This window comes from Mesoplodon densirostris, chromosome 19, assembly GCF_025265405.1.
Source record: "Mesoplodon densirostris isolate mMesDen1 chromosome 19, mMesDen1 primary haplotype, whole genome shotgun sequence".
NCBI classification, from domain to species: domain Eukaryota; kingdom Metazoa; phylum Chordata; class Mammalia; order Artiodactyla; family Ziphiidae; genus Mesoplodon; species Mesoplodon densirostris.
This window is the reverse complement of record NC_082679.1, coordinates 11,863,905-11,889,012: the sequence shown is the minus strand read 5'-3', so window position 1 is coordinate 11,889,012 and position 25,108 is coordinate 11,863,905. Positions and strand designations below refer to the sequence as shown.

General features: G+C 54.9%; 1 protein-coding gene across 5 annotated transcripts in view; it reads left to right on the top strand.

The window, feature by feature from the left end:
• The window catches only part of GRIK5 (glutamate ionotropic receptor kainate type subunit 5), a 50,962-nt gene extending 26,656 nt beyond the window's left edge, over positions 1-24,306 (top strand). For 4 of the 5 annotated variants that reach the window (XM_060083294.1, XM_060083295.1, XM_060083291.1 and 1 more), the window contains 8 exons: positions 11,373-11,489; positions 11,676-11,785; positions 12,198-12,371; positions 16,326-16,491; positions 17,041-17,266; positions 19,094-19,222; positions 19,317-19,438; positions 23,313-24,306. In XM_060083294.1, the coding sequence (XP_059939277.1) occupies positions 11,373-11,489; positions 11,676-11,785; positions 12,198-12,371; positions 16,326-16,491; positions 17,041-17,266; positions 19,094-19,222; positions 19,317-19,438; positions 23,313-23,741 (1,473 nt within the window). In that variant the 3' untranslated portion in view covers positions 23,742-24,306. The remainder of the gene's footprint in view (positions 1-11,372; positions 11,490-11,675; positions 11,786-12,197; positions 12,372-16,325; positions 16,492-17,040; positions 17,267-19,093; positions 19,223-19,316; positions 19,439-23,312) is intronic. The other variant, XM_060083292.1, reaches the window with a different exon arrangement.
• Positions 24,307-25,108: the final 802 nt, after the last annotated feature.

Below are 25,108 nucleotides of genomic sequence, written 5' to 3'. Positions count from 1 at the left end.
TTTGACTGCAGAGCCTTTGACTGCAGGGCCCTGGACAAAGCAGAGCTACTCTGGGGGAGACAGAGGTCAGGAGTGTCCCCCGGCTTCTGGTGGCTCGGTCTCCCTCACCCCACCCAGCTGGCAGGCCCAAGGCACTGCCCTACAGGCAGCCAGTTGGTTGAAAGCTTCTGCCCTGGGTGGGTTCAAGAGGCTGAAGCCAGGGCCTGAGGAGACAGGAGGCAGGAGCTGGTGGGCGGACGCCCACCTCGCTGGCAGGCTTCCCTGTGACCTCATTGCCATAGCCTGGTCCCCAGTCTCGTAAGCTCAGAACTTTTGTTCATCAGGGCCCCCAGAAATAAGACTCCAGGAGGGCAGCCCTCCCCAACCAAAGTCACCGTCAACCGGACATCTGTTTATTCAACTGGACATCTGTTTATTCATCAACAAAGAAGTCCTATTCACAGCTGTATGACCTTGGGCAAGAGTCTTAACTCCCTGTGCCTCGAGCCTTCCCTTAGGACTTGGTGTGAAGGTGCCTGGGGTGCGCATAGCAGGGCTGGGAGCTTTTCTCATTGGTTACTGCTCTTGTGGTCCTGAGTCCTGTTTGAGTCTCTGCTGAGCATTTGTTGTGTGACCTTGGGTGAGTTACATAACCTCCCTGTAAAACTGGGGAAATAACAAATGCTAGCACAGAGGACTGTTGTGAGCATGAAAGGAGTTAATCCATGTAGGGGCTTGGAACACGGCCGGGCAGGTAGTGGGTGCTGTGTGCCTGTGCTCTCTTTCTATCACTGTTAGTGTTATTCCTGCCAGCACATACATACATTCATGCGTTCATCCGTCCTCCAGCCAGCTAGTATTTATTGAGTGCCTACTGTATACCAGGCCCTGTGATACACCCTGGGGATTCAGTGGCCTGGCCTGGCCTTGCTCTTAGGGTTAAAGACTTTGGCCCCCCGCAGCCAGAGGTCCATGGGATGTACCCCCTGCACACAAAGGGCTGAGCTGGCTCACATGAGGAAACAGAATCATGGGGGCTGCTGGATGGCCTGCGGGGAGGTCAGGGGAGGCTGGAGAGGGCCAGGACTTGGTGACCGCCTGTGGTGGGGGCGGAGGAGAGAGGACGTGAGCGTTCCTTCTGTTTCTGGCTTGGGCAGCTGGGCGATGGCGATGACATTTAGGGAGAGAACACTGGAGGAGGAGCAGGCTGAGAGTGCAAAGGATGGGCGGAGTTTGGCCTCTCCAAGGCTCAGCTGCCTGCTGTGGGATGGCCAAGTACACTGAGCTTCGCACAGATACTCAGCACCGTCCTCGCGGCAGCGGCAGCTGCTGTTTGTGGACTTCACGCCACGTGCCAGGAACTTTTCAAGTGTTACTTAATTCTTCTGATAATCCTTCCTGGCCCAGAGGATCACTGCCCTCCTACCGATGTGAGATCAGGGGCTCAGTAGTGAAGGGACTTGCCCCCAGCACGCAGGGCTGCAGCCAGGTGTGACTGACCCAAGGCCTGTGTCCTTTCCAGACACCCAGCAGGTACTTGGGAAGCCTAGAGTGGTCAAGGTGGTGCTCACGCCATGCCAGGCTCTTGTCCGAACTGTATGAACTTGTGTTAACTCCTTGACTCCTCACGGGCACCCCCTGAGGAGGGCCTGGTGTTTGCCCAGTTTTCTCTAATGGACAGAGTAAGGCACCAAGATACTGTCCAGCCCACACGGCTAGTGACAGGCAGAGCCAGGGCTGGCACCTCAGCAGGCTGGCCCAGAGCTGACAAGTGACTTCCAGATGGAAGACGGCCCAGGGCACCAGCATCCCCCCCAGCCACACCCCCACCCCCAACCCTGGGCCAGGCTCAGGGCTTGTAGGCCAGTCTGGAATTATGGTCCATTTATTCCACCCAGTGGCCACTGCTGGAATTACCTTTCTCCCCTCCATCACCGCCGCGCTGTGAATTCAGGCCCCGCCCCTCTCACCAGCCTCCTCACGGGCCTCCTGGCCTCCCGTCTCTCTCCACTCCAGTTTGTCCTCCAGTAGGATCTTTGTACGAGGCAAGTCTCACCTATCACTCACAGGCTTTAGCTGTCACCCCCCGGGGCCCTCCGGTCTGGCCCGTAAGGACAGGGCAGATATCTTAGGTCGGGTTTCCAGGAAGCAGATTCCGAGGTGCAGATTAGCAGGCAGGTGTGTGCGGTGGCCTTGGAAAGCAGCGAGTGGAGGAGGAGGCCTGGGCAGAGGGAGGAGTTGAGCTGTGTTGCAGTCATGACTGGGCCTCAGCCGTCCCACGGGCAGCTCTGGAGCTGGGATGGCCATCAAAGACATCCCCCTGGGCTTCCCTGGTGGCGCAGTGGTTGAGAGTCCTCCTGCCGATGCAGGGGACACGGGTTCATGCCCCGGTCCGGGAAGATCCCACATGCCGCGGAGCGGCTGGGCCCGTGAGCCATGGCTGCTGAGCCTGCGCGTCGGGAGAGGCCACAACGGTGAGAGGCCCGGGTACCACACACACACACACAAAATCCCCCTGAGGTAAGGGGGAAGGCTTTTATGCCCCCCACCAACACGTCATTGGATGAGGGCTGTCCTCGGGGAGGGTCAGGACCTGGGGCAAAGGGATTCTTCCACCTACAGAGCAATCAGCCACCAACACCTGGGGCCATGAGTGCCTGATCCGGAAGGAGGGTCTGGGCGGCCACCACGGTGTCCACTACAGCTGTGGGCTGATTAGACGCCAGACAGAGCCAGCTTCAGGTTGCCCCCTTTCCCGTGTGGTCCCTGCTGAGCCACTTCATCTCTCTGAACTAGCTTCCCCTCTTGAAGTGGGAATGATGTTCCCTCCCTCACAGAGTTTTGTGGGGAGTGGGTGAGGGGGAAGCTGGAGGTTCCAGAACAGAGCCCGAGTTACCGGGGCCTTGCAGGTAAGGAGTTTGGATGTTCTTGTTTTCTTTTTGGCCGAGCCAAGTGGCTTGCAGGATCGTAGTTCCCCGACCTGAGATTGAAGCCGGACCCCAGAATTGAAAGCACCGAGTCCCAACCACTGGATGGCCAGGGAATCAACCCCCCCTTTTTTTCCTCCTTTTTGTTTTTATTTATTTATTTATTTATGGCTGCGTTGGGTCTTCATTGTTGTGTGCAGGCTTTCTCTAGTTGCAGAGAGTGGGGGCTACTCTTTGTTGCGGTGCCTGGACTTCTTACTGTGATGGCTTCTCTTGTTGTGGAGCACGGGCTCTAGGCGCGCGGGCTTCAGTAGTTGTGGCTCACGGGCTCTAGAGCACAGGCTCAGTAGTTGTGGTGCACGGGCTTAGTTGCTCCACAGCATGTGGGATCTTCCCGGACCAGGGCTTGAACCTGTGTCCCCTGCATGGGCAGGCAGATTCTTAACCACTGTGCCACGAGGGAAGTCCCTTTTCTCCTTTTTGGATGTTATTTTTATTGTGTTATGAAGTCACTGGAAGGTTTTAAGCAGGGAACGTGCCATGATCTAATTTGTTTATTCTTTTTCTTTATTGAGGTGAAATTCATATAACATAAAATTAACCAAATTCAGTGGCATTTAGTATATTCACAGTATTGTGCAACCATCACCTCTATCTAGTTCCAAGACATTTTCATGACCCCCAAAGAAAACCCGAACCCATTAAGCAGTCACTCCCAATTCCCCCCTTCCCCAGCTCCTGGCAACCACCACTCTGCTCTCTGTCTCCATGGATCTACTTACTCTAGACATTTCATATAAATGGAATCAGCCAATATGTGGCCTTTTGTGTCTGGCTTCTCACACAGCATGATGTGCTTGAGGTTCATCCACGTTGTAAAATGATGAGTACTGCCTTTTCAGGGCTGACTAATATTCCATTGTATGGATATAGGACCTTGATTTAATTTCAAAATCATTTAAAAATGATTACTCTGGCTGCTGAGAAATAACTGTAGTGGACCAAGAGTAGAGACAAGGTGGTCCATTTCAGAGGCCTTTAGAAAGTGTGGAAGAGAGAAGATGCTGGCTTGTGCTCGAGTGGTAGCTGTGTCACGTGTACCAGCAGGTGGGATGTGTGCCAGAGGGTGAGAGGAATCGAGTGACTCAGGGTTTGGCTAAGCAGCTGGGCCAATGGCAAGGCCAGTTTCCACCATAGGGAGGATATAGGAGGAGAAGCTTGGTGGGGTCGGGGGTCGGGGGGATAAGGATTATCTCTGGGCGTGGGTCGTTTGAGATGCCTATTTGAAATTCAAGGGGGAGACAAAAGGATTTCCTTGTGTGACTGAGCATGAATTATTTACTTAACTTGTCCACTATTGATGGATATTTGGGTGGTCTCCAGTTTTTGCAGGCATAGACAATGCTACCATCAGTTGGATTGGTGGGGGTATTCCTGAGGGATAAGTTCCAAGTGGTGGAAACACTGGTTCAAAGGGTATGAATGGTTTTTAAGTATATACTGCCAAATGGTCCTTCAAAAAGCTTCCACCAATTTATATTCCACCAAAAGTTCACGAGAATGTCAAATTTTCCACAGTCTTGCCAACAATGGGTATTATGAATCTTTTAAAAAAAAAACTTTGCCAATCTGAGAGGCTAAAAATATCTCATTGTTTTAACCTAAACAGAATGTCACATGGCTGCATATTAACTCCCATGTGGATGTACTGTAATTTATTGAAGCATTTTTTATATTTAGTTGTTTCCAGGTATTTTTAGATGTTTGTTTGTGCTGTTAGAAACAACCATAAGCAAACATCTTTATGCACGAAAGCTTGGCTTGCATTGTAGCTGATTAGGATTGAATCTCAACAGAATTACCAGGTGAAAGAGGAAAACCCTTCATATGGCTTTTGTTATATACTGTTGAACTGCTTTCCAGAAAGACTACATCAGTTTCTTTTTTTTTTTTTCTTTTTTAACACCAGTTTCTATACAAGCTCCTTCTTGGCACTGAGGCTTTTGATGGATTTTTAGATATTCAGACAACCTCCTGTCATTTTCATAGATGGCAAGTCATTTTGATTTTTCCTGCTTTGTCTGGTGGACCACAGTAGGGCTTATGTGGCCAAGTGATAAATGGAGTCTGAGCCCAAGTTCCACTCAGAGTGGGCCTGATAGGCCCTTGGACTCACTCTGTGTTTTTCCAGGTCCTGGTTGTATAATTGGAATAAGCTTTCTGACCCGTGGAGTCAGGGTCATTACGGTAGAAAGAGCCAGTGGAAGCCTCTAGAACTCCCCGTTTCCCAGGATAGTAATCCAAAAGCAATTCTACATCCTTTGGAGGAATTGCAGAGATTAGTGCCGCCATTAACGGCTTGAAAGAAGCAGGGGTAGTGATCTCATCCCTATTCAACTGGCCTGTTTGGCCCGTGCAGAAGGCAGATGGATCTTGGAGAATGACTGTGGATTCTTGTAAATGCAATCAGGTGGTGACTCCAATCGCAGATGCTGGCCCAAATGGAGTATCTTCTTTTTTTTTTTTTTTTTTTTTGCGGTACGCGGGCCTCTCACTGTTGTGGCCTCTCCCGTTGCGGGGCACAGGCTCCGGACACGCAGGCTCAGCGACCATGGCTCACGGGCCCAGCCGCTCCGCGGCATGTGGGATCTTCCCAGACCGGGGCACGAACCCGTGTCCCCTGCATCGGCAGGCGGACTCTCAACCACTGCGCCACCAGGGAAGCCCCAAATGAAGTATCTTTACTGGAGCAAGTCAACACAGCCGTGGGCAGCTGGTGTGAGCTACTGATCCAGCAAATGCTCTTTCTCCAAACCACTTTCCAAGGACCACCGGAAGCCAGGGGTATAAACCTTCAGTCTTGCCTCAGGCTGACATCGACTCTCTTGCTTTCTGCCGTCATACAAACCAGCGGTCGCCAACCCTTTTGGCACCAGGGACTGGTTTCGTGGAAGACAATTTTTCCACAGACTGGCGGGGGGATGGTTCAGGCAATAATGTGAGCAATGGGGAGCCATGGGCAGCGACAGATGAAGCTTTGCTCGCCCGCCACTCACCTCCTGCTGGGGGGCCTGGTTCCTAACAGGCTGCGGACCGGTGCTGGTCCACGGCCCGGGGTTGGGGACGCCGATATAGAACACCGAGAACTTGGTCTCTTGATGCTGGTCCATCACATTGGCAATATTTTGCTAATCAGATCTTATGAGCCTGAAACAGCATTTAGTGAGGAGGTTGGCAATAAACCCACGGCTGATATCAGTCAGTCAGTGTCCAATCTGGAGACACAACAGCACCAGTTACTTGAACAGAATCATATCAGCTATTTTTGTTTGTTTCTTTGTTTTGTTTTGGTTTTTTGGGGTTTTTCTGGCTGCACCTCGAGGCATGTGGGATCTTAGTTCCCTGACCAGAGATCGAACCCGTGCTCCCTGCAGTGGAAGTTCGGAGTCTTAACCACTGGACCGCCAGGGATTTCCCCTCTTATCAGCTATTTGAACAGAGAGAATTTAATACAAAGAATTGTTAACTAGGGATTCCCTGGTGGTCCAGTGGTTAGGACTCCATGCTTTCACTGTTGAGGTCCTGGGTTCAGCCCCTGATCAGGGAACTAAGATTCTGCAAGCCACGCAGTGCAGCCAAAAAAAAAAAAAAAAAAAAATTGATGTAAATAGATGTAAAGTTGTTAACCCACTAACTGAAAGAGTAAAAAGAAATCTAATGGATCTGAAGGTAGCAGCTGGAGGAAGCAGCCACCACCCCGAGGGCTAAGGGGAAAGGGGAAGAAGTTGGAAAGATTAAACCTTAGAAACTCAGACGAGGGTCCCAATAGAGTTGAAACTCAGACCTTTGCTCTTTGTCTGGTATTGCGGATATTTGGTGGGTTTTTTGGATTTGAGCAACAACTTATACCTGGGTATAACTTGTGTGTGCTGCTTTAATCCCTTTACCAAGCAACCTGTAAGGCTTTTCATTTTGAGGGAGGCCCAGAGCATGCAAAAGCTCTGCAGCAGGTCCTGGCTTCATGCAAGCTGATCTGCCACCTGGGCCTGATGACCTGGCAGATCCCGGGAAGTGCAGAGTGCTGGTGGCAAATAGGGAAGCAGACACCAAGAGGTGACTCGCACGCAGACCTCTAGGGTTTTGAAGCAAATCATGCTGTTTTCTGCAGATACCATTCTCCTTTTGAGAAACTGCTCATTACCGGGCCCTGCTAGACACTGAACACCTACCCATGGACAGTGAGTGACCCTGTGACCTGAGCACTCATGTGACCTGGGTATTGTCATTTTTGCATCAGTCAGGGGTCTACCGGGAAACTAATCACTCCAGATATTTGTGGGGTTTTTAAAAATATTTATTAATTTATTTAATTTTTGGCTGCATCGGGTCTTAGTTGCAGCATGCGGGATCTTTGTTGCGGCGTGCAGGATTCTCCACTGCAGCGTGCAGGCTCCTCATTGTGGCCTGCGGGCTTCTCTCTAGTTGTGGCGCACAGCCTCAGTAGTTGTGGCACGTGGGCTTAGTTGCCCGGTGGCACGTGGGATCTTAGTTCCCTGACCAGGGATCAAACCCGCATCCCCTGCATTGGAAGGCAGATTCTTAACCACTGGGCCACCAGGGAAGTCCCCAGATATTTGAATGAAGAGAATTATTTACTAGGAATAAAGTTGCTAACTAGTTAACTGAAAGGGTAAAAGCTGAAGTCAAGGCAGGAATCAGCAGTTTTTCTGCAAGGGGCCACGTGTAAATATTTCCGGCTTCCAGGTCGTCCTGTCACTACTCAACTCTTCCACTGTATGGAAAGCAGTTGTAGACAATACCTAAACAAGTGCGCCTGGCTGTGTTCCAATAAAACTTTATTTACAGAATCGGGCAGATGGTCTAGACTTGGCCTGAGGGCCGTAGCTTACACACCCTTGCTCTCTCTCAGGCATCAAGGAGGCAGCAAGGCAGGAAGTGGCTCTGTCTCAAGTTCTGAAGGAGCAGAGAAGAGCTGAAACTCGGAAACTTAGAGGAAGGGCTCTGTGGGGCGGAAACTCAGACCCTGAGGAGGGGGCACGTGCCAGCTGGTGCTGGTGCCCCAAGAAGGGCTGGGCAAGGCTGGTTCTGCAAGTGCTGGGAAGCCGCAGACTGAACTTGTCTGCTGCCCCGTGGAAGAAATGCTGCTGCCTTTGGTGCAGAAAGGCTGGGGACCCGAGAGTAGACCAGAAGGAGCAGGTAACTCTCCTTCCTCCAGCCTTGCAGCCTTCCTCTAGTGCCCCCTGTTGGCAGAGCCTGTCCGGGAGCTGATGGCACAGCACAGATGGTTTGCACAGAGCTGGTGTACAGGGTGGGCTGGGGCAGGGGGACAGTCACAAGTGCTCTGGTTGGTTTTTAGGCGTTTAGACAATCCCCCTGTCATTTCTACAGGTGGCTTGTCATTTGGATTCTTCCTGATTTCATCCCAGAGATTAAACTGTCAGGGTTCCCTTGGGGAGGGAAGTCTTCTCTAAGGAACAGGTGTCCCTTTTGGGAAATGAAGGGGGAAGAGGAGGAGGTGGAAAAGGGGCAGGGGTTTCAAAGACTCTGAGAGGAGTCTAGAACTTGCAGCATTTAAGGATCTGTCTGTCCTCCATTCGGAATTCATCTCAAATCGGACCACCTCCTCTCCACCTCCACTGGCCCCGCCCCCAGCATCTCTGTGGGCATCTTTAGTCAGTTTCCACTCTTGCCCCTGTGGTCTGTTCTCAGGGCGGCCAGATCACGTTACCCTCCGCTGCTCACACCTTCTGATGTGATGTCCTCTGTTGCCCTTGGGGTAGAATCCGGCCCCCTTCCCCTGGCCTGCAAGGCCCTGCAGGGCTCTGGTCCCCACTCTGCTACGTTTCCCACCCCACCCCCCTTTCTGCTCCAGCCACCCTGGATACTGTCTTAGGTGCAGTGGGAAAGCCACCCAAGGGTTTTTAAACAGGTGACTCTCATTTTGGATGGGGGGTTGTTATGAGCAGAGGCAGGGGCCCAGTGAGGAGGCTGTCCTTTGCCAGGACAGACCTGCTGTGGGTGCATAAAAATAAAGATTCCTGTATTAGCTGACATTGTTCCCAGCGATTCACATATTAGTCACGAGAGTGGCAAATGCACAAGAAAGGAGAAAACCAGGACTTCCCTGGTGGTCCAGTGTTTGGGACTCTGCTCTTTCACTGCCGAGGGTGCGGGTTCGATCCCTGGTTGGGGAACTAGGATCCCACAAGCCGTGGGGTGTGGCCAAAAAAGGGGGGGGGAACCCACTCCTTACTCTCAACACCCAGGAATTCCCAGGGGTAGGCTCTGAATCCGGCGTGTTCTGGGCCCTGCCACACGTGGCCGCCTCTGGATTCCGCCTTGGGGCCGTGCCACCTCTCTGTCACCCTGCCGTAGTTGTTTCACCTGTACTGTCTCTCTCTACTCTTGGCTAATCTTCTGGGTCTGTCCTCTTTCCCTGACCTCGAATTGTCTTTCAGATCTCTTCTCTCCTAGACCCTGGATGTCATTTTGGGTCCACGGGATCTCTCCCCGACCTTGGTTTTGTTTTCAGCCTGTGCCACCTCTCTGCAGTATCTTTGGGGCCTGTGCCCTCTCTCCCCACCCCAGTTCTGTCCCAGTCTGTACCACCGCATGTGGTCTCAGTCTCAGCCCCTTGGGGGGTGAGTGTGTCCCTCCTCCCAGGCCAGTGATCCAGGACCTTGACTCTTATTTCAGCCCCAGGCGGAGGGCTCTACTTGAATTTGGAGTCAGTGCTGGGGCCCGGTTGAGCCCTGGGCGATGGAATCATTATGCCTGGAAGAGGCATCCTGGGAGCTGGGTTCCAAACCCAGGAGACAGCTCACTCCCCTCCCCCCCAATTTTACAGAGGACCAAACTGAGGCCCAGAGACATGGAAGCCCCTGCCCCTGGTCACCCAGTGAGCTTGGGGCAAAGCCAGGGCTCTCTACTCCCACCCCCAGCCCTTCCCAGCACCCTGCCCCCTCTGTCATGTATGTGCACACGTGAGGCCACATGTTCGGGTGTGTGCACTGTGCCTCTAGGGAATGCCCCCCACGATGTCATCACTCCTGTACAGGGCACGTGTTTGTCTGCCTGAGTCCATGTGGACAGTATGTCACTGGGTCAGCCTGTGTCTGGGCACTCATGTGTGGACATGGTATGGTGTGCACATGTTGGTGGTGTAGACCTGACCGTGTACAGTGCTCACGTGTGCAGTGTGTGTGTGTGCGTGTGTGTGTGTGTGTGTTTGTGTGTGTGAAGTGCCAGGTTTTTTCCCAGCCTGTGTCCTGCCCACAGCTAACGACTGGCTGACGTCCACTTGGGCAAGAGCGAGATGGCCCCTTTGGGTCAGGCATTCCATTGTGTCAGCCAGACCCCAGCACATACCCTTTTCTCCGCCATACCCCACCCACTACCCACCCTTCACCACTTCAGACCTGGACCCCAGCCACCCCTCCCCGACTCAAGACCACATGCAGCTTCTCCTGAGTTCATTATCTCAACTGAGCCAGGCATGGTCCTGTGTGTCAGGGGTGGCTTCATGCACACATCTAGGTCCCTGGTGTCTGCCAGGGGCAGGAGAGTGGAGGTCGTGTCTCTGCTTTATGGTCCCCAGCCCCTGCCTTTACTCCCTAGTGCCTTTTCCTCTCTGAGCCTCAGTTTCCACTTCTATAAAATGGGCCTAGTAGTGGCCCTCAGGGAGCTGTTAAGAGGATTATACAAGATAATCTATATAAAGTGGCATGTAGCATGGAGCCTGACACATAGTAAGCACTTGATAAATGTTACCTGTTCATTGTTCATACAGAAGAGAAAACCAAGGCTCCAAGAGGGTCCTGAGTGGGTCAGCGTCCAGGCATCTCAACTCCAATCTCAGGCTCTCTCTTCAGGACACTGGCATGGTGGGAGTGGTGGGGGTCAGCGGTAGGTTTTATAAAGCAGGGTCTTAATGATGAACTTGACTGGGGAGCAGGAGAGATTGGATGAGACAGGGCAGCCGGGCAGGAAGGAGGCCACAGGAGCCGCTTACAGCAGACGTGAAATGACAAGCGTCCAATTGGAGGCCCAAGGTGCACTCTTTTCTTGTTTTTTTTTTTTTTTTTTTTTGCGGTACGCGGGCCTCTCACTGTTGTGGCCTCTCCCGTTGTGGAGCACAGGCTCCGGACGCGCAGGCTCAGAGGCCATGGCTCACGGGCCCAGCCGCTCCGCGGCCTGTGGGATCTTCCCGGACCGGGGCACGAACCCGTGTCCCCTGCATCGGCAGGCGGACTCTCAACCGCTGCGCCACCAGGGAAGCCCCCGAGGTGCACTCTTGGATCCAGTCCCCTGGCTCCTTCTGCTGTCCTCTCTCTTTGCCTCTCTCTCAGCTTCTGATATTCTAAGTCGCTTCCTCAGTGCGTTCTCTCTAACTGCCCATCTGTCTCCCTGGCCCGCCCATCTGCCCCCGCCCCGCTTTCCCTCCAGCAGAAGGCAGACCTGGCTGTGGCTGCGTTCACCATCACAGCTGAGCGGGAGAAGGTCATCGACTTTTCTAAACCCTTCATGACCCTGGGAATCAGCATCCTCTACCGCGTGCACATGGTACGGTTCCCCTGGAGACGTGGGGGTGGGGGTGGGGTGGGGGCTGGTGCTGGGGCCGGACACCCAAGGGAGGCAGAAGCTGTGGGCTGGACCTCGGATCGGCTGGTGGGGCTCATGGGCCCTGGGGCTGGGGGAGGGGCTCAGGTCTGTGTGGCTCCGGCTCTCTCTCACTCCGTCTCCCACCAGGGCCGCAAGCCTGGCTACTTCTCCTTCCTGGACCCCTTCTCCCCTGCTGTATGGCTCTTCATGCTTCTGGCCTACCTGGCTGTCAGCTGCGTCCTGTTCCTGGCCGCCAGGTGAGTCCACTACCTGCTGCCTGGGAAGGAGAGGGCGGGGAGGAAGCACGAGCTGGGGTCTCCATGCCTGACCTTTCTGTCGTCTGTCTGGACCATCCTCGGCCTCCACTTGGGGCCTTGGATTCCCTGCACCCTCCCTTCTCCCTTTCTGGCCCTGTCTCTGTATTTCCTTCTTGTGGTTCTGACTTTTGCTCCGTGGTTCTCTCTGGGCCTCTCCCCTTCCCGTTCTTTCTGTCTCCCTCCCCTTTTGCCTGCACTGTCTCTGTTTCTCTGTGTGTGTGTGTCTCTCTCTCTGTCCATCTCTGTCTCTCTTCCCCTCCGTTTTTGTCCCCCCCATCTCTTCTGATCACGGTGGCTCTCTCTTTCCTCTGTTCCTCTCCTTTTTCTCCCCATTCCCCGTGTCTCTCCACAGGCTGAGCCCCTATGAGTGGTATAACCCGCACCCGTGCCTGCGGGCACGTCCCCACATCCTGGAGAATCAGTACACGCTGGGCAACAGCCTCTGGTTCCCCGTGGGGGGCTTCATGCAGCAGGGCTCGGAGATCATGCCCCGGGCGCTGTCCACACGCTGCGTCAGCGGAGTCTGGTGAGAGGCTGCCTGTCTGCCCCAACCGGGGTTGGCGGAGGTGGGGAGGAGGGCAGGGGGGTTCTGAGGCCTGGGCCCATTCCCGTGTCCCACGCCAGCTGTGTGACAGGAAATGGGGTGGGGGCAGCTGAGCCCCAGCTCTGCCACTCACTGGCTGTGTGACCTTGGGTCTCCATGCCTCAGTCTCCTCATCTGAAAAACGGGGATAAAAATGCCCATGTCTCAGGTTGTAAGGATTCGGTGTGGCTAAGGGATGAGAAAGTGCTTCTGCTGACCTGAGGGGTTATAATCAGGACAGTATTGGCCTTGTTACTGCTGTCTTAGACATTGCCTGGGCAGTCACAGAGACACTGGAATCCTTGAACCAGGACAGCCTTCACTGTCCAGACGCTGAGGCTGAGGCCCCAGACAGGGATACCTCCCTCAAAGTCCCACGTGGATCCCGTAACTTTTTTTTTTTTGGCCCCACCTCGCATGGCTTGTGGGATCTTAGTTCCTTGACCAGGGATTGAACTCGGACCCTCAGCAGTGAACGCACCAAGTCCCAACCACTGGACTGCCAGGGAATCACCCAGACCCAGTAACTTATTTTGAACGGAACTTATTTTGCCCCCAAGACAAGCTCCAAGAACCTAGGTGTCAGAGAACAGACACTGACAACTGGTGGTGTCTGGCCCATAGTTTAAAAGTTTTTGAATTAGTTGGCATTTAAAAATTGGGTAAATTCACTTACAAATTCAGATTTCTCTTTTTGTTTTGTTTGATTTTGGCCAATCTGCGTGGCTTGCGGGATCTTTCTTCTGGGGCACAGCAGTGAAAGCCCGAAATCCTAACCACTAGGCCACCAGGGAACTCCCCAAATTCAGATTTCTCACTTTTCTCAAAGATTTGGGAGATCTGGTAGTGCTCGGGTGGCGTTCCCACCTGGCGTCGATGCCTGTTCCACTGGCCTCAGTCCTCTCTCCCTCCTTCAGTCACTTTTTTTTTTTTTAATTTTTTTTTGGGGGGGCTGCATTGGCTCTTTGTGGCTGCACGCAGGCTTTCTCTAGTTGCAGCGAGCGGGGGCTACTCTTCATTGTGGTGCGAGGGCTTTTCATTGCAATGGCTTCTCTTGTTGTGGAGCACAGGCTCTAGGCACGCAGGCTTCAGTAGTTGTGGCACACGGGCTTCAGTAGTTGTGGCTCACAGGCTCAAGAGCGCAGGGAGAGCATGCATTTGGCTAGACGCAGGGTTGGGCTGAGCCAGCCTCCCGCCCCAGTGCCACCCACCCCGTAGGCCCTGGGTGCCTCTCCAGGGCAAGCTGAGGCATTGGGCCTTCTCCCCCTCAGTCAGGATCCATGCTCAGTAGTCATTCAGCAAGAGGTGCTTCTCAGGCCCTTCCATGTGCCAGGCACTCCGGTGGAAAACCAGTCCTCAAGAGGCAAAGGAACTGAGGATAAACAGATAAATAAACACAAGGACATCATATTTTATGCCAAGAATATGTCCCGAAGATATTGTTTGATTCAAAACTTGTTTGTTCAAGACTAACCATAATGGTGGCAGGTTTTTCTCTTCCCCAGCTAAGCGAGGCTGACTACCATCTGGCAGTTGTTTGCAATTTGCTTGGTCCATTGGCTTTGAAACTTTTTGTTTGTTTGTTTTGGTTGCACCAGGTTTTAGTTGTACCAGGCGGGCTCCTTAGTTGCGGCTCCAGAGCTCCTTAGTTGCAGCATGTGGGCTCCTTAGTTGCAACATGTGGGCTCCTTAGTTGCAGCAGGGCTTTCAAACATTTTTTTTCTTTAATTTTTAAAAATTTCTGGATGTGCCGCGTGGCATGTGGGATCTTAGTTCCCCGACCAGGGGTCGAAACCGTGTCCCCTGCAGTAGAAGCTCGGAGTCCTAACCACTGGACCGCCAGGGAGATCCCTAAACTTTTGAATCTTGATGATTTTTTTTTTTAACATTTTGGAATTGGCATCATGTCAGGAGTTATACCCTGTATTCATTTCCTGTTGCTGCTGCAATAAATTACCACAAACTGCGTGGCTTAAAAACGACAGAAATTTATTCTCTTATAGTTCTGGAGGTCAGAAGTGCAAAATAGATATGACTGTGCTAAAATCAGGGTGTTGGCAGGGCCAGTTCTTCTGGAGGCTTTGGGGGAGAATCCATTTCCTTGCCTTTTCCAGCTTTTAGGAGCTGCCTGCGTTCCTGGGCTTGTGACCCCTTCCTCCATCTTCAAAGCCAACAGCATAACGTCTGCAAATCTCTCTCTCTGACTCTGACCTCCTTCTTCCGCATAAGGACCCTTGTGATTCCATGGGCCCAACAGGATAATCCAGGCTAATCTCCCCATCTCAAGACTCTTAACTTAATCGTATCTGCAGAGACCCTTTTACCCTGTGAGGGAACATACTCACAAGTTCCAGGGATGAGCATGTAGACATCTTTGGGGGACAAGCCTTTCTTCTGCCTACCACACACTCCGACTAAGCTTTATTAACATTTTTAATATAATGATGTATCAGATGTATGTAAACTGTGTTATTGAAGAACCAAACAGGGTGCAGTGAAAGAGAACAGTAGAGAATGAGGGTGCTCAGGAAGGGCCCCTCTGAGGAGGTGCCATCTAGGCTGTTTCATCTGAAGGTGCAAACAGAGGCATGCCTGCCAAAGAGAGGGAGGCATGTGTGAGGAGGTGGCTGAGAGGGCATGAAGGGACCCGCTGTGACAAATCTGGCCGAGTCCCCCAGTCAGGTGGGGGACCAGTGACCAGCTCTCTACAGCCCATCCCTTCTGCTCCAGTCAGGGACCCTCTTCCCCAGCTGGGTGTTCTCTGCCCCTTCCCATTGCCGTCACCCAGGAAGCCCCCAGTCATGCTTTGACCCCAGGTTCACTCTTGACTCCATCCTGAGTCTTCCCCCACATTCAGTCATTCAACGGATGTTTCTTAATCTCCAGATGTGACCTCGGCCTGGTGATTCAGCAAGCCAGGGCCGGTGGTAGGGTGGTGGGGGTGGGTGCCAGTGCTCTAGGGACTTGGCTGCCATCTGAATAGCAGCAGCTTGGCCAGAACTCCCCTCCTGGGCCCCTCATCTCATGTCTACACGGGCCATAGCCTCCTGCTGCCACACCCAGGGGCTCGTCATGGTTCAGGACAGCTCTGCCTTGGAAATCAATGTTTCTTTTTTTTCTTTTCTTTTAATTAATTAATTTATTAATTTATTTATTTTTGGCTACGTTGGGTCTTCGTTGCTGCGCATGGGCTTTCCCTAGTTGCGGCGAGCGGGGGCTACTCTTCGTTGCGGTGCACGGGCTTCTCATTGCGGTGGCTTCTCTTGTTGTGGAGCACAGGCTCTAGGCGCGTGGGCTTCAGTAGTTGTGGCACGCGGCCTCAGTAGTTGTGGCTCTCGGGGTCTAGAGCACAGGCTCAATAGTGGTGGCGCACGAGGCTTAGTTGCTCCGTGGCACGTGGAATCTTCCTGGACCAGGGCTCAAACCTGTGTCCCCTGCATTGGCAGGCGGATTCTTAACCACTGAGCCACCAGGGAAGCCCTCTGGAAGCAATTTTTTTTTTTTTTTTTTTTTTTTTTTTGTGGTACGCGGGCCTCTCACTGCTGTGGCCTCTCCCGCTGCGGAGCACAGGCTCCAGACGCGCAGGCTCAGCGACCATGGCTCACGGGCCCAGCCGCTCCATGGCATGTGGGATCCTCCCGGACCGGGGCACGAACCCACGTCCCCTGCATCGGCAGGCGGACTCTCAACCACTGCGCCACCAGGGAAGCCCTGGAAGCAATTTTAAACCCAAGGAGTCTGGCTCCAGATTCCACGCTCCCAGCCCCTCCACTAGCCAGCAGTCAGCCTTCTGGATGCTGGGGTCACTGAGGGGGGCACCACCAGTGGGGCGCATGGCCACAGGGGCAGGGTGGCAGTGGTGGCTCCAACCTGCAGCTCACCCCTCCCACCCCTCAGGTGGGCCTTCACCTTGATCATCATCTCCTCCTACACGGCCAACCTGGCTGCCTTCCTCACCGTGCAGCGCATGGAGGTGCCCGTGGAGTCGGCCGACGACCTGGCGGACCAGACCAACATTGAGTACGGCACGATCCACGCTGGCTCTACCATGACCTTCTTTCAGGTGGGGCCCCCGGAGCCACCCAGGCTTGGTTTCGGGATCCCTGCTGTGCACAGCAGCTCAGGGTAGGGCAGTGCATTCCTCAGAAGGTTCCCGCGGGGCCCGTAGGAAGTAAGCTGTCCCGTTTGGCTTGGACGCAGGTCTCCCTGAAGCAGGCTGGGCCCTGGGTATATATGGTTGAGCATCTGCTCCCAGCTTCTCTGAATAAGGCCTGGGAACACTGGGAAGACAGGGCTGGGTGTCAAACCGAGCCGAGGCCCAGGGGTGGAAGAGAGAAAAAGGGTTGAAAAACAGGCTGTGGACCCTTCTTCTCAAGCCTTCGGTGCTCAGGATCCTCGCTGGGCTGGTGGGTGTGGGGTCGGCTTGGATCTGGCCTTGAGCAGTCTGTCTGTCTTGTGTGTCTCCTCTGTCTTCGGCCCTTTCTGTCTTCCTCTGGTCTCCCCGCTCTCTCGGGTTGAGAGAGACTTTCTAGAGGGCAGGGGACAGGGCTCAGGGGAAAGGCAGGAGTGGAAAGACCCTCACCCGTCTTCCCCTCATGCGCCCTCTGCCCAGAATTCACGGTACCAGACGTACCAGCGTATGTGGAACTACATGCAGTCGAAGCAGCCCAGCGTGTTTGTCAAGAGCACAGAGGAGGGCATCGCCCGCGTCCTCAACTCCCGCTACGCCTTCCTGCTCGAGTCCACCATGAATGAGTACCACCGGCGCCTCAACTGCAACCTCACCCAGATCGGGGGCCTCCTCGACACCAAGGGCTACGGCATCGGCATGCCGCTGGGTATGGCGGCAGTGGGGCGGCGTGGGAGGCCGTGGGTCCCCAGGCAGCTGAAACCAAGCTGTGTGAGCAGCCCAGGGAGTAGGCCAGGCCCTTCCCGAGCAGGCTGGGTGTGCTGCGTGTGGCCTCCTAGCTGTGTGGCCTTGGGAAGGTGACGCCGCCTCCCTGGGCCTCTGCGCCCTCCACCTGCCTATAAACAGGCCTAGGAGCGATCAGCTCCAGCCCTGGAGGGCTGTTGGGAGAACCCGGTGGTACTGTGCACAAGTCAGTGCGTGTGAGCCGTGAGGCTTGCTGCCTTCCCCTGTGGGTCCGAGGGCCCCTCGAGGGTGAGGACCTGGTTTTATTTACTTCATATTCTCTGCACCAAACCCACAGCCTGGCTCAGAGCAGGTGCTCCAGCAACATAATGGATGTTGCTGGATGGGTGGAAGGGAGGGAGAGAGGGAAGGAGGGAGGGAGGAAGAATGATGGATGGATCTGCTAGGGAGGCTTGGACATGCTTTTCCAGGGCTTGGTGCTGGAAACTCACCACCAATTTTGCCACCAAATTTTGGCATTTCGGCTTTTAAACCCACCTATGTTGTGATGACCACTGCATTTCTTAGCTTTGACTACATAACAAATTACCCCAAATCTTAGCAGCTTTGTGGTAGGGTCAGTGCTGTATCAGGGAAGCAGTATAGCCTGGTGCTTTGAGGGACAGGCTCTGGAGTCACAACAACCTGGATTCAAATCCCAGCTTCCTCCCTGACTCAGGCAAGAGTGTCACCTGCTTCATGCAGATAATGAGGGTGGTAACACATGCCTCACAGGATTATTGTGAGACTTACATACACTTCTGTAGACCAAGGGTCTGGCACATAGTAGGTGCCTGATAAATACCAATCACCCCACTTGCCTGTATCCGTAGTTCCTGGCACCTGGTAGATGCTCAAGAATTATAGTAGTGAATGAAGAAATGAGTAGAGGGTAGGATATGGGTGGGATGTTTGGGGCCCAAGGATGGTTTAAGGGGAGGATCTGAGGGTAGAGAGGAGAGAGGTGGTCCAGGGTTGGGGCCACGCAGAGGAGAGGTGTGGCTGGGGATTCGTTCACTTGGCAGATCTGATGCCCTACTGTGTGCCAGGACTGCTCTGGGTGCTCTGGGATGCCACAGCAGGGAGCTAGCTGCTCAGCGCCCACCTCCAGCCGTCTACTAGGGGTGCAGACAGACAGTAAACACGTAGCTTTATAATGTGATGTCAAGCAGTGACAACTGCTCTGAAGTAAGTAAGGGGAAGAATGGACAGGGAGTGGGGTGCTTGCCGTCATTTTAAATAGAGTTAGAAAAGAGCCCCTGAGGCACCCTGTGAGCAGAGTCCTGAGTGAAGTGAGGGAAGGAACATTCCAGGCAGAGGCAAAGGTCCTAAGGGAGCCCCAGGTGGTGGGACCAGTGAATGCAGAATCTTGTTGAATATTTGAAGATTTTTTTTTTCTAGCTGCAAACAGAGCCATTGGAGAGTTTTAAGCACCAGAGAGGCGTGATCTATGGCTATGTTTCTGAAATTGTCCCTCTGGCTGCTGTGTTGAGAAGAGCCTGGCAGGGAGAGAGTGGGGGGGGGCCACAGGGAGAGGGACCAGTGACAAATGTGACAAGTGGGGGCTTGGCCCAGGGCTGGTTGCAGGGGAGGTGGCGAGCAGTAGTCAGATTTGAAGGTGGGCAGGGAAGGTGCTGGGGATGCGGCAGAGGGGGGAGGAGAGCAGCTGCAGAGGGGAGGGAACATCTGGGGTTTGGGCAGGCAGGGCTCCAGGGTCCCGATGACCGTCCACCCCACCGTGTGCCCGGTCCAGGCTCCCCGTTCCGGGATGAGATCACACTGGCCATTCTGCAGCTTCAGGAGAACAACCGGCTGGAGATCCTAAAGCGCAAGTGGTGGGAGGGGAGCCGGTGCCCCAAGGAAGAGGACCATCGAGCTAAAGGTCAGCCACCCCTGCATGCCGCGCCCTTCCCAAAGGCCCCTTGCCGCCCCTGGCCCACACAGCCGGACCCCTGGCTCTCCCCCTCCACCCCCAGGCTTGGGCATGGAGAACATCGGCGGCATTTTTGTCGTGCTCATCTGTGGCCTCATCATTGCTGTCTTCGTGGCAGTCATGGAATTCATATGGTCCACGCGGAGGTCGGCAGAGTCAGAAGAGGTGAGGGGGCTGGCGAAGGGTGTGTGGGAAGAAGTGGGACCCCAGGGGCAGGGAGTGTGAAAACTATGGCATTGGGAGCCGTTACTGGAGGATTGAGAGGGTTGGGGGGCTGGGAGCTGGGGACGTGAGAGGATCAGAGCGACTCCAGGGGTCCAGGAGGTCCATGAAGAGGTGACAGCGGGAAACTCCCTGACGGTCCAGCGGTTAGGACTCTGCGCTGTCACTGCAGAGGGCCCAGGTTCGATCGCTGATGGGGGAAAAAACTAAGATCCCACAAGCCGCGGTGCGGCCAGGAAAAAAAAAAGAGGTGAGAGCAGACGGAAGACGGGAGAGAGGGTCCACGGACATGAGGAAGGACAGACGGGGAAAAGGGCGCAGGCAGAGATGAGGCTGCAGGGGAAGGAGTGCGGAGGGGCAGAGAGAGAAGGATACGGGGAAAGAATGAGGCGGTAAAGCACGAAGAAACAGGAGGAGAGACGGGGCAAGGAGAATGCAGCGGAATGCGACAGCAGGAAGGCAGACTTGCTGGCTGGTCTCAGCCCATACGCGGGCATGGTGGTCCCCAGCCATACTCCTGCAGTGCTAACCCCGCGGGCCCCCGTGCTCCTCCGCGACTCCAACCTTTCCCTCTCTCTGCCAGCCTCCAGCCCCTCCTCCCCCTCCTTGCTTTGAGCCCGTGACCTTGCTTCTCCTGGCCTGAGAAAAGCAGAGGAGTCGGAAAGCATGCCAAGCCCCACCTCTACATCCGGCGACCCTCCTGCTTTCTCCACTCGCCCCGTTAGTGACTCTAGATGAACATCCACGCTTCTCGCTAAGGCTTCTCCACATGCGCCCCGTCTCCTCCTCTCTCGCCTTCCCAAGGACATTCCTCAGCTGTTCTCTCTTTCCCTCCAGCATCATCCGCTTTTCTCCCTCTACTGGATCAAGCCCGGCAGCATACAGATGTGCTGTCATTTCTCCCATCTTCAAGGAACCCTCTCTGGACCCCGTTTCCCCTCCTAGTCACCACCCCATTTCTCCCCTTCTGTTGTAGCCTTGACAGGGTGTGTCCCTCTGCTGTTTCCAGTTTCTGTCCTCCCATTCCTTCTTGGACACACTCCCATCCAGCTTCTGTCCCCACCCCTCTTCTGAAGCCAGTCTTGCCACCAGTGACCTCCACATCTGAAATCCAGCGCCTGAGTCTCCGGCCTCATCATCGTGAGGCAGCCATGTGCTTCAGCACAGCCGGTCACTCCCTCCTCACAACCCTCTCTTCCCTGCTCCTGCCTCATTTTCCTCCTACCTCTCTGGCACTGTTTTGTTGGGGCGCCCTAGGGCTCGATCCTTGGACTTCTTCTCTTCTCTTTCTCCATTCTCTTGGCGATCCCATCCAGCCAAATGGTTTGTAAGACCATCTGTGTGCTGATGACTCCTGTATTATTTATCTTTTGCCATGTAACAAATTATCCCCCAATTTAGCAACTTAAACCAGCAAACTTCTATCAGTTCACAGTGTCCATAGGTTAGGAATCTGGGAGCAGCTTAGCTGGGTGGTTCTGGCTGCCCAGTGTCTCTGGTAAGGTCATGGTCATGATGTTGGCTGGGGCTGCTGTTGTCTGGAGGCTCGACTGGGGCTGGAGGATCCACTTCCAGGATGGCTCACTGTCTCAAAATGTACCTGTGGGGTTTTAATTTATGGAAGTGACTGAGCAGAAGAGGCCAATGCCAGTGAAAGAAGAAGTTATTACTTACATTACCTGACAGGAGGGGGCCTACCACGATAGGGCCACAAGGAAAGCACCAGATTTGGTCAGGAGGCAGAAGAAGGGAGAGAGAAACCTAGGGCAGAGCCTTTATTGGGGTTTCCATGAGAAAGGCAAGGCAGCTAAGGAAACGGCTTAGGACTGGGCAGTGTGAATACTGTCAGCAGGCTCTGGACTAGTGGGGTGGTCTCTAATTGTCTGGTACCGGCCCTGGGTTGATTTAGGGCAGGGGAAATATTGGCTTGGTGTGTGAGAGTCAGATAAAGGGGGCGTATAGACTCAGGATTGGTTGGTTTTCATGTGAAAGGCAGGTTCCCAGCCCTTTGCTTATCCCTAACAATTGGCTAGCTCTGGGAGGGCAGTCTCTCCCTGGCTAGCAAGATGTTTCAGATGTCAAAACATCCTAAGATAGAGAGAATAAAAATACACTCATTCACATAGCCGTTGGCAGGAAGCCTCGGTTCCTCACACAGGGACTTCTCCGTAGGGCCGCTTGAGTGTCCTCACGCCGTGGCAGCTGAGTTTCCCCAGAGCGAGTGATGCAAGAGAGAGTCAGGAAGAAGCCAAAATGTCAGCTGACCTAGCCTTATTCTGTTGGTCACACAGTGAACCCCATACAAAGGCAAAGGGGAGTACACAAGGGTGTGAGCACCCCAGGGGCAGGATATGGAGGCTGCCTACCATAACCCTCAAATGTGTATCCCTTACAGGGGCCTCTCCCTGAACCCACGTTTGTAAATTCAGCTCCATACTTGACATCTCCACGTGGATGTCCACCAGGTAGTACGTGACATCACGCGGCCAACACAGAGCTCCTGCCCACCCATCAGGCAGTGCCATCATTCCAGTTGCTCAGGCCAAAATATGTGGAGTCACCCTTCACTCCTCCCTCTTTCTCACACCCTCTATCTGATCTCTTAGCAAAAACTGTTGGCTCCACCTTTGAAATATACCCAGAAATCAATCCCTTCTCACCTCCTTGGCCACCACCACCACTGTGGTCCAGCCACCGCCAAATCCCGTCTGGTGATCGTAGCAGCTTCCTAGTGGGCCCCCTGCTCTTGCCCTTGACCTCCCTACAGTCTGTTCTCAACACAGCTCCAGAGTGATCCTGTGAAAGCACAGCAGTCCTATGCTTAAAACTCTCCAGTGGCTCCTGTCTGGCTCAGAGTAAAAGCCAAATCCTTACAGTGGCCTCTGGGCCTTACACAAGCCGGCCCCCATTGCTCCCCTGACCTCATCTCCTCCCTCTCCCCTTTGCCCACCGCACCTTGGCCACCCTGACCTGCTCCACATTCCTGCAGCACCTCACACCTGTATCCAGCTGAATTGTCTGCCTTCCCTCCTGCCAGGCCCCACGCAGCTCATCCTGCACTGCCTTTGTCTACTTGCAGGTCCTCTTCTCAATGAGTCTCCCGTAAAGACCCGCCTCAAAATTCAGCATCACTCCCCACCCACACCCCCACCTATTTTCCCAATTTAATTTTTCTCCAAAGCCCTCATCACCATCTAACGTACAACTTATATTTACATATTTATGTTTTGTCTCTGCACACTGGAATATAACCTCCATGAGGGCAGGGACTTCTGTCTGTTTTGTTCTCTGCTGTATCTCCAGTGCCTGAAACAGTGCCTGGAACACAGTAGGCGGTCAGCAAATACATCTGGCAATAGTGCGTGCGTGAATCAGTGGCCGAGGATGGAGAACGAGTACGAGGGAAGGACTAGAAGCAGTTAGAAACTTCCGAGTGAAAAGGCAAGAGGAAAGAGTAGGAAGAGGGGAGCGTGGACCGGAGGTGAAGGGCAGATTTAAGAACAAATCCAAAGAAGAAGGGAGACGGGAGCGAGAGGTGGAGGAGACGCAGGAGTTGAGAGGTGGAGAGACGAGACAGGAAGAGCACGGGGTAATAAGGGAACTGTGAGGGAAGAGAATGGGAAAGGAGGAAAGGGTGGAAGGAAGAGAGGAGGTGAAAGGGCGTGCAGGAAAGAGAATGCGAGGTGGACACAGGGGTGGGGCAGGGAGAGCAGGAGGGTGTGGAGAAGGTTGCCGAGAGGCAGAGGGGAAAGGAGGGGGGAGGGGCGGCGGCAAGGAGGTCGCAGACAGTGACCACCGCGCCCCGCGCCGCCCCCAGGTGTCGGTGTGCCAGGAGATGCTGCAGGAGCTGCGGCACGCGGTGTCCTGCCGCAAGACGTCGCGTTCTCGCCGGCGCCGGCGCCCGGGAGGCCCAAGCCGGGCCCTGCTATCGCTACGCGCCGTCCGCGAGATGCGCCTCAGCAACGGCAAGCTCTACTCCGCCGGCGCGGGCGGGGATGCGGGCAGCGCGCACGGGGGCCCCCAGCGCCTCCTGGACGATCCGGGGCCGCCCGGCGGGGCCCGGCCCCCCGCCCCCACCCCTTGCACCCACGTGCGTGTCTGTCAGGAGTGCCGGCGCATCCAGGCGCTGCGGGCCTCCGGAGCCGGCGCGCCCCCGCGTGGCCTGGGCGCCCCCGCTGAAGCCACCAGCCCGCCCCGGTCCCGGCCCGGCCCCGTCGGCCCCCGCGAGCTGGCCGAACACGAGTGATCACGGGCGGGGCCGGGCGGGCGACCGGACTGACCGCAGGGACTGGGCTCGCCCCAGGCCCCGGCCGCCCTCGCTTCCCTGGTGGGCGAGGGACGGGACTTGTGCCCCCGCGCGCCGGACGCCGCGATTTTGCCTTCGGTTCCCGATGAAGTCTGAGGCTCGGCTCCGGAACCTGCCTGCGCCCCCTAATGGACTCGCCAGAGGGTGCCGCGGACACCCGCACTCCGTCCCCCACTGCGAACAAGAGGAGCGCAGGAACCGAGGACTCCAGGGGCCGAGGACTGCAGGGGCTGTTCCCGGAAGCGGAAAGCAGTTCGCGGGGAGAACCCCATCCTGGGACTGCTCGGGCTCCCCAAGACTTAACGCAGCCCTCCCCACTTCTGGAGAAGTGGGAGGCCTCTGGACAGATGGGTGTCCCCTGGTGCCCCTCGACTCTTCTCTTTCTCTCTTTTTTTTGGGGAGAAACCTCGGAATTTCTATGAGACCCCCACAGGGAGGGGGTCAGTTGGGCCCCCATCCCTCCCCCTGCCACACCCCAGTCCCCGTTGGAATAAAAAAAGAACAAAACCCCAAAACTGGGGATACCCGGGTCTCATTTCCTAGGGGTGCGAGGGCACTGAAGGCTTGGGCTCCCCGCTCCAGGGAGTCTGCTGAGAACCACAGACTGGATGGTCACTCTTGCACTCTCCCGATTCTCCGCCCTGCCCACAGACGGTAGGTCAGCCCAGGTCCGGGCAGCTGGCCCTTCTCCACTGACCTTCTCTCAGGGCAGAAGGAGGCTGCGACAGAGACCCTGAGACAGATGGAGAGAGATACAGGGATCTGGAGAGGCGGAGACACCAGGAAAAGGAGACATAGAAAGACAGAAACCAGATGGGGCTGGGGGAGGGGAGGGTGAGCGAACAGTTCAGTGTGGTGGTGCCCGGGTGGCCCGTACGGTGGCAAGTGTGTGCCTGGGCCAGGGTAATTTGTCATGACTTTGCAGTCATGTGCGTGTGTGTATGTGTGTACATCCGTGAGCCCATCTTCAGCTGTGTGACTGTGACCCTGTGTTTCTCTGAAAACGTACCTCCCCAGCCCTCAAGAGAGGAGGTGAGAAATCCCAGTCGGGGGGGAGGGAGGAGGTGGAGCGGGGTAGGCCGAGGGCTGGTTGAGCGGGGAGAAGGGTGGGTCTGCTTTCTGGCCACGCCCTCCCCCGCCCCGCTGGAGGTTTCTGTGGAAACTGCAGCTGAGAGAAGACAAGTGAAGGTCACCCAGCCAGAGCCAAAACGAGGCCGAGTTCCAGGGGGAGAGATGGAGAGGTGGAGAGAAAGAAGGAGATGGGGAGAGGATGGCAGAGAGACAGAAAGGGAAGAGACAGAGATGGG